This window comes from Oncorhynchus gorbuscha, unplaced genomic scaffold (assembly GCF_021184085.1).
Source record: "Oncorhynchus gorbuscha isolate QuinsamMale2020 ecotype Even-year unplaced genomic scaffold, OgorEven_v1.0 Un_scaffold_749, whole genome shotgun sequence".
NCBI lineage: Eukaryota > Metazoa > Chordata > Actinopteri > Salmoniformes > Salmonidae > Oncorhynchus > Oncorhynchus gorbuscha.
In genome coordinates, this window is record NW_025745792.1 from 182917 (window position 1) to 201436 (window position 18520).

The 18520-nt window shown below is 43.3% G+C and overlaps 1 protein-coding gene across 1 annotated transcript in view; it reads left to right on the forward strand.

The window, feature by feature from the left end:
- Positions 1-14628, forward strand: part of LOC124020023 (MHC class II transactivator-like) — a 30861-nt gene extending 16233 nt beyond the window's left edge. The window contains 10 exon segments of the mRNA XM_046335445.1: positions 659-1110; positions 2389-2568; positions 2890-2955; positions 7534-7614; positions 7719-7802; positions 9877-9960; positions 10642-10664; positions 10667-10724; positions 13364-13447; positions 14224-14628. Coding sequence (XP_046191401.1) covers positions 659-1110; positions 2389-2568; positions 2890-2955; positions 7534-7614; positions 7719-7802; positions 9877-9960; positions 10642-10664; positions 10667-10724; positions 13364-13447; positions 14224-14299 — 1188 coding nt within the window. The 3' untranslated portion in view covers positions 14300-14628.
- The last annotated feature ends 3892 nt before the right edge of the window (positions 14629-18520 follow it).

Genomic DNA, 18520 nt, shown 5'->3' on the forward strand with positions numbered 1-18520 from the left:
CTACTCTACTCTGTTCTACTCTACTCTGTTCTACTCTGTTGTACTCTACTCTGTTCTACTCTGTTCTACTCTACTCTATTCTACTCTGTTCTACTCTACTCTGTTCTACTCTACTCTGTTATACTCTATTCTACTCTGTTCTACTCTACTCTGTTCAATTCTACTCGGTTCTACTCTATTCTACTCTACTCTGTTCTATTCTACTCTGTTCTACTCTATTCTACTCTGTTCTACTCTACTCTGTTCAATTCTACTCTGTTCTACTCTATTATACTCTACTCTGTTCTACTCTACTCTGTTCTACTCTACTCTGTTCTACTCTGTTCTACTCTACTCTGTCCTACTCTACTCTGTTCTACTCGACTCTATTCTACTCTGTTCTATTCTGTTCTACTCTACTCTGTTCTACTCTACTCTGTTCTACTCTACTCTGTTCTACTCTGTTCTACTCTACTCTGTTCTACTCTCTACTCTGTTCTATTCTCTTCTACTCTACTCTGTTCTACTCTATTCTGTTCTACTCTGCTCTACTCTACTCTGTTCTACTCTACTCTGTTCTACTCTACTCTGTTCTACTCTACTCTACTCTACTCTACTCTACTCTACTCTACTCTACTCTACTCTACTCTACTCTACTCTACTCTACTCTACTCTGCAGCCCAGGGGGAGGCGACGGCCTCAGGGAGAGTGTCTGGACCTTGCTCAGCGATTCGCTGTCGGGCTGCTTTTCCGGAACAATGCGGACCTCCGGGATCTGGCCACCCTGGATACCGGCGCCATGAAAGTGGTGGCGGCCAAGCGAGCCGCTGTGATATTACACCTGGAGAGCCTTCACCATGGCGACCTGAGCCCCGCTCGGCTCCTGGAGGCGTGTCACTGCGTTTACGAGACAGGCGACGTCCGCTTGGTCAGGCACCTGGTACGGAACCTTCCCGAGGTTCTGTCGTTCCAAGGGGTTCCGCTGTGCCCCGCCGACGCCTTCGTCGTGTGGAACCTTTTGGACCAGTGTAGAACGCTGAGGAGGAGGTTCTGTCTGGGGCTGGAGGACACAGGACTGAGGATGACAGGATTAAAACTACTGACGGGTCTCAGCAACATACACTCATACAGGTACTGGCACTGTTATACTGATAGACCTGCTACAGATCTGTTACAGTGTATATCTAGAACAGTATAGATCTGTTACAGTATAGATCTAGAACAGTACAGATCTGTTACAGTGTATATCTAGAACAGTATAGATCTGTTTCAGTATAGATCTAGAACAGTATAGATCTGTTACAGTGTATATCTAGAACAGTATAGATCTGTTACAGTGTATATCTAGAACAGTATAGACCTGTTACAGTATATATCTAGAACAGTACATATCTGTTACATGATATATCTAGAACAGTACAGATCTGTTACAGTATAGATCTGTTACAGTATATATCTAGAACAGTACAGATCTGTTACAGTATATATCTAGAACAGTATAGATCTGTTTCAGTATAGATCTAGATCAGTACAGATATGTTACAGTATATATCTAGAACAGTACAGATCTGTTTCAGTATAGATCTAGAACAGTATAGATCTGTTACAGTATATATCTAGAACCGTATAAATCTGTTACAGTATATATCTAGAACAGTACAGATCTGTTACAGTATAGATATGTTACAGTATATATCTAGAACAGTACAGATCTGTTACATTATATATCTAGAACGGTATAGATCTGTTACAGTATAGATCTGTTTCAGTATATATCTAGAACAGTACAGATCTGTTACATTATATATCTAGAACAGTACAGATCTGTTACAGTACAGATCTGTTACATTATATATCTAGAACAGTATAGATCTGTTACAGTATAGATCTGTTATAGTATAGATCTGTTACATTATATATCTAGAACCGTACAGATCTGTTACAGTACAGATCTGTTACATTATATATCTAGAACAGTATAGATCTGTTACAGTATAAATATGTTACAGTATAGATCTGTTACATTATATAACTAGAACAGTACAGATCTGTTACAGTACAGATCTGTTACATTATATATCTAGAACAGTATAGATCTGTTACATTATATATCTAGAACAGTATAGATCTGTTACAGTATAGATATGTTACAGTATATATCTAGAACAGTACAGATCTGTTACAGTATATATCTGTTACAGTATATATCTAGAACAGTATAGATCTGATGTTCTCACTCTACTGTATGTAGAACTTTGTCACATTTAGTTTTCTGATCTGTGTGTTTTGAACATGACTCTGTGTGTGTGTGTGTGTGTGTGTGTGTGTGTGTGTGTGTGTGTGTGTGTGTGTGTGTGTGTGTGTGTGTGTGTGTGTGTGTGTGTGTGTGTGTGTGTGTGTGTGTCCCAGGGCGTGTATCGCTGACACCATCACTCTGTGGGAGGAGCTAGAGCAGAGTGGGGAGGAGGAGCTTCTGAAAGCGACTGTGTCCAAGTTGACCCTTAACCCTTTCAGAGCCACACAGGTGTCCCACGTCCAACACCTGTCCACACTGGTCAACATACACACAAGCAGGAGACTGTCTGAGAGGTACACCAATACAGCACACACACACACACACACACACACACACACACACACACACACACACACACACACACACACACACACACACACACACACACACACACACACACACACACACACACACACACACACACACACACACACACACACACACACACACACCATCTACAATACAATACAGTAGACAGTAACCTGCCCAGCTCTTGTTACAGCCATCTACCATACATACATACACACATATATATATATATATATATATATATATATATATACATACATACTGGTATGTTCAAAGCCGTTGTGATGTGTCCGTCATCATTTCAGCCAATCAGATGGTGTCCTGGGGGAGGGTCTACCGGCAGTCAGAGATCTTCACAAGCTGGAGTTTGAGTGAGTATCGTTTTTCAACCACTATCACTAGGTAATAAGTCAATACACGTTGATTTGACTAGGTAATAAGTCAATACACTTTAATTTGACTAGGTAATAAGTCAATACACTTTGATTTGGCGAGGTAATAAGTCAATACACTTTAATTTGACTAGGTGATAAGTCAATACACTTTGATTTGACTAGGTAATAAGTCAATACACTTTAATTTGACTAGGTGATAAGTCAATACACTTTAATTTGACTAGGTAATAAGTCAATACACTTTGATTTGGCGAGGTAATAAGTCAATACACTTTGATTTGACGAGGTAATAAGTCAATACACTTTGATTTGACTAGGTAATAAGTCAATACACTTTCTGACTAGGTAATAAGTCAGAGTTACCAGGTAATAAGCCAAGAGTTACCATGGTTTGACTAGGTAATAGAGTTTGGTTTGACTAGGTAATAAGCCTTTGAAGAGTTACCACTGGTTTGACTAGGTAATAAGCCAAGAGTTACCACTGGTTTGACTAGGTAATAAGTCAAGAGTTACCACTGGTTTGACTAGGTAATAAGTCAAGTTACCTTTGATTTGACTAGGTAATAAGTCCAAGAGTTACCACTCTGACTAGGTAATAAGCCAAATAAGTTACCACTGGTTTGACTAGGTAATAAGTCAATACACTCTGACTGGGTAATAAGCCAAGAGTTACCACTGGTTTGACTAGGTAATAAGCCAAGAGTTACCATTTGACTAGGTAATAAGTCAATACACTTTACCATTTGACTAGGTAATAAGTCAAGTTACACTGGTTTGACTAGGTAATAAGCCAAGAGTTACCACTGGTTTGACTAGGTAATAAGTCAATACACTTTACCATTTGACTAGGTAATAAGCCAACAGTTACCACTCTGACTAGGTAATAAGCCAAGAGTTACCACTGGTTTGACTAGGTAATAAGCCAAGAGTTACCACTGGTTTGACTAGGTAATAAGCCAGAGTTACCACTCTGACTAGGTAATAAGCCAAGAGTTACCACTCTGACTAGGTAATAAGCCAAGAGTTACCACTGGTTTGACTAGGTAATAAGACAAGAGTTACCACTCTGACTAGGTAATAAGTCAAGAGTTACCACTGGTTTGACTAGGTAATAAGCCAAGAGTTACCACTCTGACTAGGTAATAAGCCAAGAGTTACCACTGGTTTGACTAGGTAATAAGCCAAGAGTTACCACTGGTTTGACTAGGTAATAAGCCAAGAGTTACCACTCTGACTAGGTAATAAGTCAAGAGTTACCACTCTGACTAGGTAATAAGCCAAGAGTTACCACTCTGACTGGGTAATAAGCCAAGAGTTACCACTCTGACTAGGTAATAAGCCAAGAGTTACCACTCTGACTAGGTAATAAGCCAAGAGTTACCACTCTGACTAGGTAATAAGTCAAGAGTTACCACTGGTTTGACTAGGTAATAAGCCAAGAGTTACCACTGGTTTGACTAGGTAATAAGCCAAGAGTTACCACTCTGACTAGGTAATAAGCCAAGAGTTACCACTCTGACTAGGTAATAAGCCAAGAGTTACCACTCTGACTAGGTAATAAGCCAAGAGTTACCACTCTGACTAGGTAATAAGCCAAGAGTTACCACTCTGACTAGGTAATAAGCCAAGAGTTACCACTGGTTTGACTAGGTAATAAGCCAAGAGTTACCACTCTGACTAGGTAATAAGCCAAGAGTTACCACTCTGACTAGGTAATAAGCCAAGAGTTACCACTCTGACTAGGTAATAAGCCAAGAGTTACCACTGGTTTGACTAGGTAATAAGCCAAGAGTTACCACTGGTTTGACTAGGTAATAAGCCAAGAGTTACCACTCTGACTAGGTAATAAGCCAAGAGTTACCACTCTGACTAGGTAATAAGCCAAGAGTTACCACTGGTTTGACTAGGTAATAAGCCAAGAGTTACCACTGGTTTGACTAGGTAATAAGCCAAGAGTTACCACTCTGACTAGGTAATAAGCCAAGAGTTACCACTGGTTTGACTAGGTAATAAGCCAAGAGTTACCACTCTGACTAGGTAATAAGCCAAGAGTTACCACTCTGACTAGGTAATAAGTCAAGAGTTACCACTCTGACTAGGTAATAAGCCAAGAGTTACCACTCTGACTGGGTAATAAGCCAAGAGTTACCACTCTGACTAGGTAATAAGCCAAGAGTTACCACTGGTTTGACTAGGTAATAAGCCAAGAGTTACCACTCTGACTAGGTAATAAGCCAAGAGTTACCACTGGTTTGACTAGGTAATAAGCCAAGAGTTACCACTCTGACTAGGTAATAAGCCAAGAGTTACCACTGGTTTGACTAGGTAATAAGCCAAGAGTTACCACTGGTTTGACTAGGTAATAAGCCAAGAGTTACCACTGGTTTGACTAGGTAATAAGCCAAGAGTTACCACTGGTTTGACTAGGTAATAAGCCAAGAGTTACCACTGGTTTGACTAGGTAATAAGCCAAGAGTTACCACTCTGACTAGGTAATAAGCCAAGAGTTACCACTGGTTTGACTAGGTAATAAGCCAAGAGTTACCTGACTGGGTAATAAGCCAAGAGTTACCACTCTGACTAGGTAATAAGCCAAGAGTTACCACTCTGACTAGGTAATAAGCCAAGAGTTACCACTCTGACTAGGTAATAAGCCAAGAGTTACCACTAGGTAATAAGCCAAGAGTTACCACTCTGACTAGGTAATAAGCCAAGAGTTACCACTCTGACTAGGTAATAAGCCAAGAGTTACCACTGGTTTGACTAGGTAATAAGCCAAGAGTTACCACTGGTTTGACTAGGTAATAAACCAAGAGTTACCACTCTGACTAGGTAATAAGCCAAGAGTTACCACTGGTTTGACTAGGTAATAAGCCAAGAGTTACCACTCTGACTAGGTAATAAGCCAAGAGTTACCACTGGTTTGACTAGGTAATAAGCCAAGAGTTACCACTCTGACTAGGTAATAAGCCAAGAGTTACCACTGGTTTGACTAGGTAATAAGCCAAGAGTTACCACTCTGACTAGGTAATAAGCCAAGAGTTACCACTCTGACTAGGTAATAAGCCAAGAGTTACCACTGGTTTGACTAGGTAATAAGCCAAGAGTTACCACTGGTTTGACTAGGTAATAAGCCAAGAGTTACCACTCTGACTAGGTAATAAGCCAAGAGTTACCCACTAGGTAATAAGCCAAGAGTTTCTGACTAGGTAATAAGCCAAGAGTTACCACTGGTTTGACTAGGTAATAAGCCAAGAGTTACCACTGGTTTGACTAGGTAATAAGCCAAGAGTTACCACTCTGACTAGGTAATAAGCCAAGAGTTACCACTGGTTTGACTAGGTAATAAGCCAAGAGTTACCACTCTGACTAGGTAATAAGCCAAGAGTTACCACTCTGACTAGGTAATAAGCCAAGAGTTACCACTCTGACTAGGTAATAAGCCAAGAGTTACCACTGGTTTGACTAGGTAATAAGCCAAGAGTTACCACTGGTTTGACTAGGTAATAAGCCAAGAGTTACCACTCTGACTAGGTAATAAGCCAAGAGTTACCACTGGTTTGACTAGGTAATAAGCCAAGAGTTACCACTAGGTAATGGTTTTGACTAGGTAATAAGCCAAGAGTTACCACTGGTTTGACTAGGTAATAAGCCAAGAGTTACCACTCTGACTAGGTAATAAGCCAAGAGTTACCACTGGTCTGACTAGGTAATAAGCCAAGAGTTACCACTGGTTTGACTAGGTAATAAGCCAAGAGTTACCACTCTGACTAGGTAATAAGCCAAGAGTTACCACTGGTTTGACTAGGTAATAAGCCAAGAGTTACCACTGGTTTGACTAGGTAATAAGCCAAGAGTTACCACTGGTTTGACTAGGTAATAAGCCAAGAGTTACCACTGGTTTGACTAGGTAATAAGCCAAGAGTTACCACTCTGACTAGGTAATAAGCCAAGAGTTACCACTGGTTTGACTAGGTAATAAGCCAAGAGTTACCACTCTGACTAGGTAATAAGCCAAGAGTTACCACTCTGACTAGGTAATAAGCCAAGAGTTACCACTCTGACTAGGTAATAAGCCAAGAGTTACCACTCTGACTAGGTAATAAGCCAAGAGTTACCACTCTGACTAGGTAATAAGCCAAGAGTTACCACTCTGACTAGGTAATAAGCCAAGAGTTACCACTCTGACTAGGTAATAAGCCAAGAGTTACCACTCTGACTAGGTAATAAGCCAAGAGTTACCACTCTGACTAGGTAATAAGCCAAAGTTACCACCTGACTAGGTAAGAGTTACCACTCTGACTAGGTAATAAGCCAAGAGTTACCACTGGTTTGACTAGGTAATAAGCCAAGAGTTACCACTCTGACTAGGTAATAAGCCAAGAGTTACCACTGGTTTGACTAGGTAATAAGCCAAGAGTTACCACTCTGACTAGGTAATAAGCCAAGAGTTACCACTCTGACTAGGTAATAAACCAAGAGTTACCACTCTGACTAGGTAATAAATCAAGAGTTACCACTGGTTTGAGAAAGTGTGTTTGTGTGTGTGTACAGGTTGGGGCCAGTGAATGGTCCTCTGGCGCTCCCTAAACTCCTGGAGCTGCTGCCAGCCCTGCACAGTCTACATCACCTGGAGTAAGTAGCGCTCTACTGATGGACCACGGGACAACGGCTTTCACTTTATTACGCTGTCGGTCTAATCTCTCTGTCTCCCTAATCTCTCTGTCTCCCTCACCCAGTCTGGAGAACAGTAGACTGGGGGACAGTGGGGCTGAGGGTCTGGCTGGAGCTGTGCTGTCTCTCTCCTCTCTGCAGATTATCAAGTAAGAAACCTCACACTGAGCTCTCTAGTCTCTAGATCAACCTGTTCATCACTGAGCTCTCTACTCTCTAGATCAACCTGTTCATCACTGAGCTCTCTACTCTCTAGATCAACCTGTCCATCACTGAGCTCTCTTGTCTCTAGATCAAACATCAACCTGTCCATCACTGAGCTCTCTACTCTCTAGATCAACCTGTTAATCACTGAGCTCTCTACTCTCTAGATCAACCTGTTCATCACTGAGCTCTCTACTCTCTAGATCAACCTGTCCATCACTGAGCTCTCTTGTCTCTAGATCAAACATCAACCTGTCCATCACTGAGCCCTCTACTCTCTAGATCAACCTGTCCATCACTGAGCTCTCTTGTCTCTAGATCAAACATCAACCTGTCCATCACTGAGCCCTCTACTCTCTAGATCAACCTGTCCATCACTGAGCCCTCTACTCTCTAGATCAACCTGTCCATCACTGAGCCCTCTACTCTCTAGATCAACCTGTCCATCACTGAGCTCTCTACTCTCTAGATCAACCTGTCCATCACTGAGCTCTCTACTCTCTAGATCAACCTGTCCATCACTGAGCTCTCTTGTCTCTAGATCAAACATCAACCTGTCCATCACTGAGCTCTCTTGTCTCTAGATCAAACATCAACCTGTCCATCACTGAGCTCTCTACTCTCTAGATCAACCTGTTAATCACTGAGCTCTCTACTCTCTAGATCAACCTGTCCATCACTGAGCTCTCTTGTCTCTAGATCAACCTGTCCATCACTGAGCTCTCTTGTCTCTAGATCAAACATCAACCTGTCCATCACTGAGCTCTCTACTCTCTAGATCAACCTGTCCATCACTGAGCTCTCTTGTCTCTAGATCAAACATCAACCTGTCCATCACTGAGCCCTCTACTCTCTAGATCAACCTGTCCATCACTGAGCTCTCTTGTCTCTAGATCAAACATCAACCTGTCCATCACTGAGCCCTCTACTCTCTAGATCAACCTGTTCATCACTGAGCTCTCTACTCTCTAGATCAACCTGTCCATCACTGAGCTCTCTACTCTCTAGATCAACCTGTCCATCACTGAGCTCTCTTGTCTCTAGATCAACCTGTCCATCACTGAGCTCTCTTGTCTCTAGATCAAACATCAACCTGTCCATCACTGAGCTCTCTACTCTCTAGATCAACCTGTCCGTCACTGAGCTCTCTACTCTCTAGATCAACCTGTTCATCACTGAGCTCTCTACTCTCTAGATCAACCTGTTCATCACTGAGCTCTCTTGTCTCTAGATCAACCTGTCCATCACTGAGCTCTCTTGTCTCTAGATCAACCTGTTCATCACTGAGCTGTCTAGATAATATCTATCTATAGATCTCTGGGGTCATTATGACCCAGAAAAGGTTGGTGACCTCTGCCCTAGATAATATCTATCTGCACTATCATTCAGTCAGTTACTGTGCTTTTGTTAATAATGTTTATTGTCTCTCCTCCTCTCCCCTCCTCTCCTTTCTCCTCTCCTCTCTTCTTTTCTCCTCTTTCTTCCTCCTCTCCCCACTCTCCTCCTCTCTGCCCCTCCTCCTTTCTCCCCACTCTCCTCCTCTCTGCCCCTTGTCCTTTCTCCCCACTCTCCTCCTCTCCGCCCCTCCTCATTTCTCCCCACTCTCCTCCTCTCCTCCCCTCCCTCTCTTCTTCTCTTCCCTCCTCTCCTCCCCTCCTCCTCTCCTTTCTCCTCCCCTTCTCTCCTTTCTCCTCCCCTTTCACCTCCCCTCCTCTCCTCCCCTTTCTGTCCCCTCCTCTCCTTTCTCCTCCCTTTCTCCTCCCTCCTCTTCTCCTCCTCTCCTCTTTCTCCTCCTCTCCTCTCCTCTCCTCTCCTCTCCTCTCCTCTCCTCTCCTCTCCCTCTCTTCTCCTCTCCTCTCTCTCTCTCCTCTCCTCTCTCTTCTCCTCTCTTCCTCTCTCTCTCTCTCTTCTCTCTCTTCTCCTCTCTCTCCTCTCCTCTCCTCTCCTCTCCTCTCCTCTCTCTCTCTCTCCTCTCTCTTCTCCTCTTCTCTTCTCTTCTCTTCTCTTCTCTTCTCTCAGTCTGTCCCAGAACTGTATAGGAGACCAGGGAATAGAGAGTCTGGCTCCTGCTCTGTCTACCATCCCCTCGCTGCACTGTCTCAGGTGCACACACACACACACACACACACACACACACACACACACACACACACACACACACACACACACACACACACACACACACACACACACACACACACACACACACACACACACACACACACACACACACACACACACACACACACACACACACACACACACACACACACACACACACACACACACACACACCCTGTCTATTGTCCAGTCTGTAGTCTGATGGTCTAATCCTGTCTATTCTCCAGTCTGTAATCTGATGGTCTAATCCTGTCTATTCTCCAGTCTGTAATCTGATGGTCTAATCCTGTCTATTCTCCAGTCTGTAATCTGAACGGTCTAATCCAGTCTATTCTCCAGTCTGTAATCTGATGGTCTAATCCAGTCTATTCTCCAGTCTGTAATCTGATGGTCTAATCCTGTCTATTCTCCAGTCTGAATGGTCTAATCCTGTCTATTCTCCAGTCTGTAATCTGAACAGTCTAATCCTGTCTATTGTCCAGTCTGTAATCTGATGGTCTAATCCTGTCTATTCTCCAGTCTGAACGGTCGAATCCTGTCTATTCTCCAGTCTGTAATCTGAACGGTTTAATCCTGTCTATTGTCCAGTCTGTAATCTGATGGTCTATTCCTGTCTATTCTCCAGTCTGTAATCTGAACGGTTTAATCCTGTCTATTCTCCAGTCTGTACAGTAATGTGATATCTGACGGGGTGCTGAGAGTCTGGCTGCTGTTTTACCTCAGATGACATCACTCAGTGACCTGGAGTAAGTCTGAATTATAAAACATTACAGCAGTAAGTCTGAATTATAAAACATTACAGCAGTAAATCTGAATTATAAAACATTACCGCAGTAAATCTGAATTATAAAACATTACTGCAGTAATAAGACAGTAAGTCTGAATTATAAAACATTACAGCAGTAAGTCTGAATTATAAAACATTACTGCAGTAAGTCTGAATTATAAAACATTACTGCAGTAAGTCTGAAACATAAAACATGACTGCAGTAAGTCTGAATTATAAAACATGACTGCAGGAGAAGAGCAGTAAGTCTGAAACATAAAACATGACTGCAGTAAGTCTGAATTATAAAACATTACTGCAGTAGCAGAGCAGTAAGTCTGAATTATAAAACATGACTGCAGTAATAAGGCAGTAAGTCTGAATTATAAAACATGACTGCAGTATTAAGGCAGTAAGTCTAAAACATAAAACATGACTGCAGTAAGTCTGAATTATAAAACATTACAGCAGTAAGTCTGAAACATAAAACATTACTGCAGTATTAAGGCAGTAAGTCTGAAACATAAAACATTACTGCAGTAAGTTTGAATTACAAAACATTACTGCAGTAATAATGCAGTAAGTCTGAATTATAAAACATGACTGCAGTAATAATGCAGTAAGTCTGAATTATAAAACATGACTGCAGTAAGTTTGAATTACAAAACATTACTGCAGTAAATGCAGTAAATCTGAATTATAAAACATGACTGCAGTAAGTCTGAATTATAAAACATTACTGCAGTAAATCTGAATTATAAAACATTACTGCAGTAAGTCTGAATTATAAAACATGACTGCAGTAAGTATAAATTATAAAACATTACAGCAGTAAGTCTGAATTATAAAACATGACTGCAGTAAGTCTGAATTACAAAACATTACAGCAGTAAGTCTGAAATATAAAACATTACAGCAGTAAGTCTGAATTATAAAACATTACAGCAGTAAATCTGAATTATAAAACATTACAGCAGTAAGTCTCAATTATAAAACATTACAGCAGTAAGTCTGAATTATAAAACATTACAGCAGTAAGTCTGAATGATAAAACATTACAGCAGTAAGTCTCAATTATAAAACATGACTGCAGTAAGTCTGAATTATAAAACATGACTGCAGTAAGTCTGAATTATAAAACATGACAGCAGTAAGTCTGAATTATAAAACATGACTGCGGTAATAATGCATTAAGTCTGAAACATAAAACATTACTGCAGTAATAAGGCAGTAAGTCTGAAACATAAAACATTACTGCAGTAGCAGAGCAGTAAGTCTGAAACATAAAACATTACTGCAGTAGCAGAGCAGTAAGTCTGAAACATAAAACATTACTGCAGTAGCAGAGCAGTAAGTCTGAAACATAAAACATTACTGCAGTAGCAGAGCAGTAAGTCTGAAACATAAAACATTACTGCAGTAGCAGAGCATTAAGTCTGAATTATAAAACATTACAGCAGTAAGTCTGAATTATAAAACATTACTGCAGTAAGTCTGAATTATAAAACATTACAGCAGTAAGTCTGAATTATAAAACATTACAGCAGTAAGTCTGAATTATAAAACATTACTGCAGTAAGTCTGAATTATAAAACATTACAGCAGTAAGTCTGAATTATAAAACATTACTGCAGTAAGTATGAATTATAAAACATTACAGCAGTAAGTCTGAATTATAAAACATTACAGCAGTAAGTCTGAATTATAAAACATTACTGCAGTAAGTCTGAATTATAAAACATTACTGCAGTAAGTCTGAATTATAAAACATTACAGCAGTAAATCTGAATTATAAAACATTACAGCAGTAAGTCTGAATTATAAAACATTACTGCAGTAAGTCTGAATTACAAAACATTACTGCAGGAGCAGAGCAGTAAGTCTGAAACATAAAACATTACTGCAGTAGCAGAGCAGTAAGTCTGAATTATAAAACATGACTGCAGTAAGTCTGAATTATAAAACATTACAGCAGTAAGTCTGAATTATAAAACATGACTGCAGTAATAAGGCAGTAAGTCTGAAACATAAAACATTACTGCAGTATTAAGGCAGTAAGTCTGAAACATAAAACATTACTGCAGTAAGTTTGAATTACAAAACATTACTGCAGTAATAATGCAGTAAGCCTGAATTATAAAACATGACTGCAGTAATAATGCAGTAAGTCTGAATTATAAAACATGACTGCAGTATTAAGGCAGTAAGTCTGAATTATAAAACATGACTGCAGTAAGTCTGAATTACAAAACATTACTGCAGTAAGTCTGAATTACAAAACATGACAGCAGTAAGTCTGAATTATAAAACATTACTGCAGTAAGTCTGAATGATAAAACATGACTGCAGTAATAATGCAGTAAGTCTGAATTATAAAACATGACTGCAGTAATAATGCAGTAAGTCTGAATTATAAAACATTACTGCAGTAAGTCTGAATTATAAAACATTACTGCAGTAAGTCTGAATGATAAAACATTACTGCAGTAGCACAGCAGTATCGATACGGTAGTGTGTATGTAGTACCCCCTGTTGCTATGGGATCAGTCGCCACACTACTGTTCACAACCACCACAGTCCGACTCATTGTCCCCCCCCTGTGTGTTTTATCATCTGCAGCGTCAAGTACAACAGTTTCACGGCCCTGGGAGCTCAGAATCTGGCTTCCAGTCTGAGGGACTGTCCATGGATCAAGAGTCTGGGGTAGGACACTCTTTCGAACACAATCACATCGCCATAACATAGAGGAGGAAGTCCCATTGATCAATAGTCGATTACAATCACGATAACGTTTTCTCTCTTTCTGTCTCTCTCTCTCTGTCTCTCTCTCTCCTGCCTCTCTCTCTCTCTCTCTCACTCCTCTCTCTGTCTCTGTCTCTGTCTCTGTCTCTGTCTCTGTCTCTGTCTCTCTCGTCTCTCTCTCTCTCTCTCCTCTCTCTGTCTCTCTCTCTCTCTCTCTCTCTCTCTCTCTCTCTCTCTCTCTCTCTCTCTCTCTCTCTCTCTCTCTCTCTCTCTCTCTCTCTCTCTCTCTCTCTCTCTCTCTCTCTCTCTCTCTCTCTCTCTCTCTCTCTCTCTCTCTCTCTCTCTCTCTCTCTCTCTCTCTCTCTCTCTCTCTCTCTCTCTCTCTCTCTCTCTCTCTCTATCTCTCTCTCTCTCTCTCTCTCTCTCTCTCTCTCTCTCTCTCTCTCTCTCTCTCTCTCTCTCTCTCTCTCTCTCCTCTCTCTGTCTCTGTCTCTGTCTCTGTCTCTGTCTCTCTCTCTCTCTCTCTCTCTCTCTCTCTCTCTCTCTCTCTCTCTCTCTCTCTCTCTCTCTCTCTCTCTCTCTCTCTCTCTCTCTCTCTCTCTCTGTCTCTCTCTCTCTCTCTCTCTCTCTCTCTCTCTCTCTCTCTCTCTCTCTCTCTCTCTCTCTCTCTCTCTCTCTCTCTCTCTCTCTCTCTCTCTCTCCTCTCTCTCCTCTCTGTCTCTCTCCTCTCTCTCCAGGATGTGGAATGTGTGTATTCCCTACGGAGTGTTAGAGAGACTGCAACAACAGGACCCACGGATACAGCTGCTCTAGAACATTGTTCTAATGTTCTAACAGAACCCCAGAGGATACAGCTGCTCTAGAACATTGTTATGTTGTTCTAACAGAACCCCAGAGGATACAACTGCTCTAGAACATTGTCCTGTTGTTCTAACAGAACCTCAGAGGATACAGTCACTCCTAGAACAGGATTATGATATACAAGTGCTCTGAAACTGTCTCCCAGCAAGGTTAGGGATACAGACCTGTGTCCTGTGTTCCTGGACACCACTGTTCTGTTCTGTGTTCCTGGACACCTCTGTATTGTGTTCCTGGACACCACTGTTCTGTTCTGTGTTCCTGGACACCACTGTTCTGTTCTGTGTTCCTGGACACCGCTGTACTGTGTTCCTGGACACCACTGTTCTGTGTTCCTGGACACCACTGTACTGTGTTCCTGGACACCACTGTTCTGTGTTCCTGGACACCACTGTTCTGTGTTCCTGGACACCACTGTTCTGTGTTCCTGGACACCTCTGTTCTGTGTTCCTGGACACCACTGTACTGTGTTCCTGGACACCACTGTACTGTGTTCCTGGACACCACTGTACTGTGTTCCTGGACACCACTGTACTGTGTTCCTGGACACCACTGTACTGTGTTCCTGGACACCACTGTACTGTGTTCCTGGACACCACTGTACTGTGTTCCTGGACACCACTGTTCTGTGTTCCTGGACACCACTGTACTGTGTTCCTGGACACCACTGTTCTGTGTTCCTGGACACCACTGTTCTGTGTTCCTGGACACCTCTGTTCTGTGTTCCTGGACACCACTGTACTGTGTTCCTGGACACCACTGTACTGTGTTCCTGGACACCACTGTACTGTGTTCCTGGACACCACTGTACTGTGTTCCTGGACACCACTGTACTGTGTTCCTGGACACCACTGTACTGTGTTCCTGGACACCACTGTTCTGTGTTCCTGGACACCACTGTACTGTGTTCCTGGACACCACTGTTCTGTGTTCCTGGACACCACTGTACTGTGTTCCTGGACACCACTGTTCTGTGTTCCTGGACACCACTGTACTGTGTTCCTGGACACCACTGTTCTGTGTTCCTGGACACCACTGTACTGTACTGTGTTCCTGGACACCACTGTAGTGTATTCCTGGACACCACTGTACTGTGTTCCTGGACACCACTGTACTGTGTTCCTGGACACCACTGTACTGTGTTCCTGGACACCACTGTACTGTGTTCCTGGACACCAGTATACTGTGTTCCTGGACACCACTGTTCTGTGTTCCTGGACACCACTGTTCTGTTCTGTGTTCCTGGACACCACTGTACTGTGTTCCTGGACACCACTGTTCTGTGTTCCTGGACACCACTGTACTGTGTTCCTGGACACCACTGTTCTGTGTTCCTGGACACCACTGTTCTGTGTTCCTGGACACCACTGTACTGTGTTCCTGGACACCACTGTTCTGTTCTGTGTTCCTGGACACCACTGTACTGTGTTCCAGGACACCACTGTTCTGTTCTGTGTTCCTGGACACCACTGTACTGTGTTCCTGGACACCACTGTTCTGTGTTCCTGGACACCACTGTACTGTGTTCCTGGACACCACTGTACTGTGTTCCTGGACACCACTGTTCTGTGTTCCTGGACACCACTGTACTGTGTTCCTGGACACCACTGTACTGTGTTCCTGGACACCACTGTTCTGTGTTCCTGGACACCACTGTTCTGTTCTGTGTTCCTGGACACCACTGTACTGTGTTCCTGGACACCACTGTTCTGTGTTCCTGGACACCACTGTTCTGTTCTGTGTTCCTGGACACCACTGTACTGTGTTCCTGGACACCACTGTTCTGTGTTGCTGGACACCACTGTACTGTGTTCCTGGACACCACTGTACTGTGTTCCTGGACACCACTGTACTGTGTTCCTGGACACCACTGTTCTGTGTTCCTGGACACCACTGTACTGTGTTCCTGGACACCACTGTACTGTGTTCCTGGACACCACTGTTCTGTGTTCCTGGACACCACTGTTCTGTGTTCCTGGACACCACTGTACTGTGTTCCTGGACACCACTGTACTGTGTTCCTGGACACCACTGTACTGTGTTCCAGGACACCACTGTTCTGTGTTCCAGGACACCACTGTTCTGTGTTCCTGGACACCACTGTACTGTGTTCCTGGACACCACTGTACTGTGTTCCAGGACACCACTGTTCTGTGTTCCAGGACACCACTGTTCTGTTCTGTGTTCCTGGACACCACTGTACTGTGTTCCTGGACACCACTGTACTGTGTTCCTGGACACCACTGTACTGTGTTCCTGGACACCACTGTACTGTGTTCCTGGACACCACTGTTCTGTGTTCCTGGACACCACTGTACTGTGTTCCTGGACACCACTGTTCTGTGTTCCTGGACACCACTGTACTGTGTTCCTGGACACCACTGTTCTGTGTTCCTGGACACCACTGTACTGTACTGTGTTCCTGGACACCACTGTAGTGTATTCCTGGACACCACTGTACTGTGTTCCTGGACACCACTGTACTGTGTTCCTGGACACCACTGTACTGTGTTCCTGGACACCACTGTACTGTGTTCCTGGACACCACTGTACTGTGTTCCTGGACACCACTGTTCTGTGTTCCTGGACACCACTGTTCTGTTCTGTGTTCCTGGACACCACTGTACTGTTCCTGTTCTGTGTTCCTGGACACCACTGTTCTGTGTTCCTGGACACCACTGTACTGTGTTCCTGGACACCACTGTTCTGTGTTCCTGGACACCACTGTTCTGTGTTCCTGACACCACTGTACTGTGTTCCTGGACACCACTGTTCTGTGTTCCTGGACACCACTGTTCTGTGTTCCTGGACACCACTGTTCTGTTCTGTGTTCCTGGACACCACTGTACTGTGTTCCTGGACACCACTGTTCTGTGTTCCTGGACACCACTGTACTGTGTTCCTGGACACCACTGTACTGTGTTCCTGGACACCACTGTTCTGTGTTCCTGGACACCACTGTACTGTGTTCCTGGACACCACTGTACTGTGTTCCTGGACACCACTGTTCTGTGTTCCTGGACACCACTGTTCTGTTCTGTGTTCCTGGACACCACTGTACTGTGTTCCTGGACACCACTGTTCTGTGTTCCTGGACACCACTGTTCTGTTCTGTGTTCCTGGACACCACTGTACTGTGTTCCTGGACACCACTGTTCTGTGTTCCTGGACACCACTGGACACCACTGTACTGTGTTCCTGGACACCACTGTACTGTGTTCCTGGACACCACTGTTCTGTGTTCCTGGACACCACTGTTCTGTGTTCCTGGACACCACTGTACTGTGTTCCTGGACACCACTGTACTGTGTTCCTGGACACCACTGTTCTGTGTTCCTGGACACCACTGTTCTGTGTTCCTGGACACCACTGTACTGTGTTCCTGGACACCACTGTACTGTGTTCCTGGACACCACTGTACTGTGTTCCTGGACACCACTGTTCTGTGTTCCAGGACACCACTGTTCTGTGTTCCTGGACACCACTGTACTGTGTTCCTGGACACCACTGTACTGTGTTCCAGGACACCACTGTTCTGTGTTCCAGGACACCACTGTTCTGTGTTCCTGGACACCACTGTTCTGTGTTCCTGGACACCACTGTTCTGTGTTCCTGGACACCACTGTTCTGTGTTCCTGGACATCACTGTACTGTGTTCCTGGACACCACTGTACTGTGTTCCAGGACACCACTGTACTGTTCTGTGCTCCAGGACACCACTGTACTGTGTTCCTGGACACCACTGTTCTGTGTTCCTGGACACCACTGTTCTGTACTGACATTTGTTATTTGGACACCACTGTACTGTGTTCCTGGACACCACTGTTCTGTGTTCCTGGACACCACTGTTCTGTGTTCCTGGACACCACTGTACTGTGTTCCTGGACACCACTGTACTGTGTTCCAGGACACCACTGTACTGTTCTGTGTTCCTGGACACCACTGTACTGTGTTCCTGGACACCACTGTACTGTGTTCCTGTATTTGTTATGTTTTATACTGTTCTGTGGATTATTTCTGTACTGATCATTATATTAAGTTTGCACTGAAAAATAAAACTTGAGATGGTTAATATAGAACTGGACCAGACTACTCTACAGAACCAGAACCAGAAGAGATGGTTAATATAGAACTGGACCAGACTACTCTACAGAACCAGAACCAGAGGAGATGGTT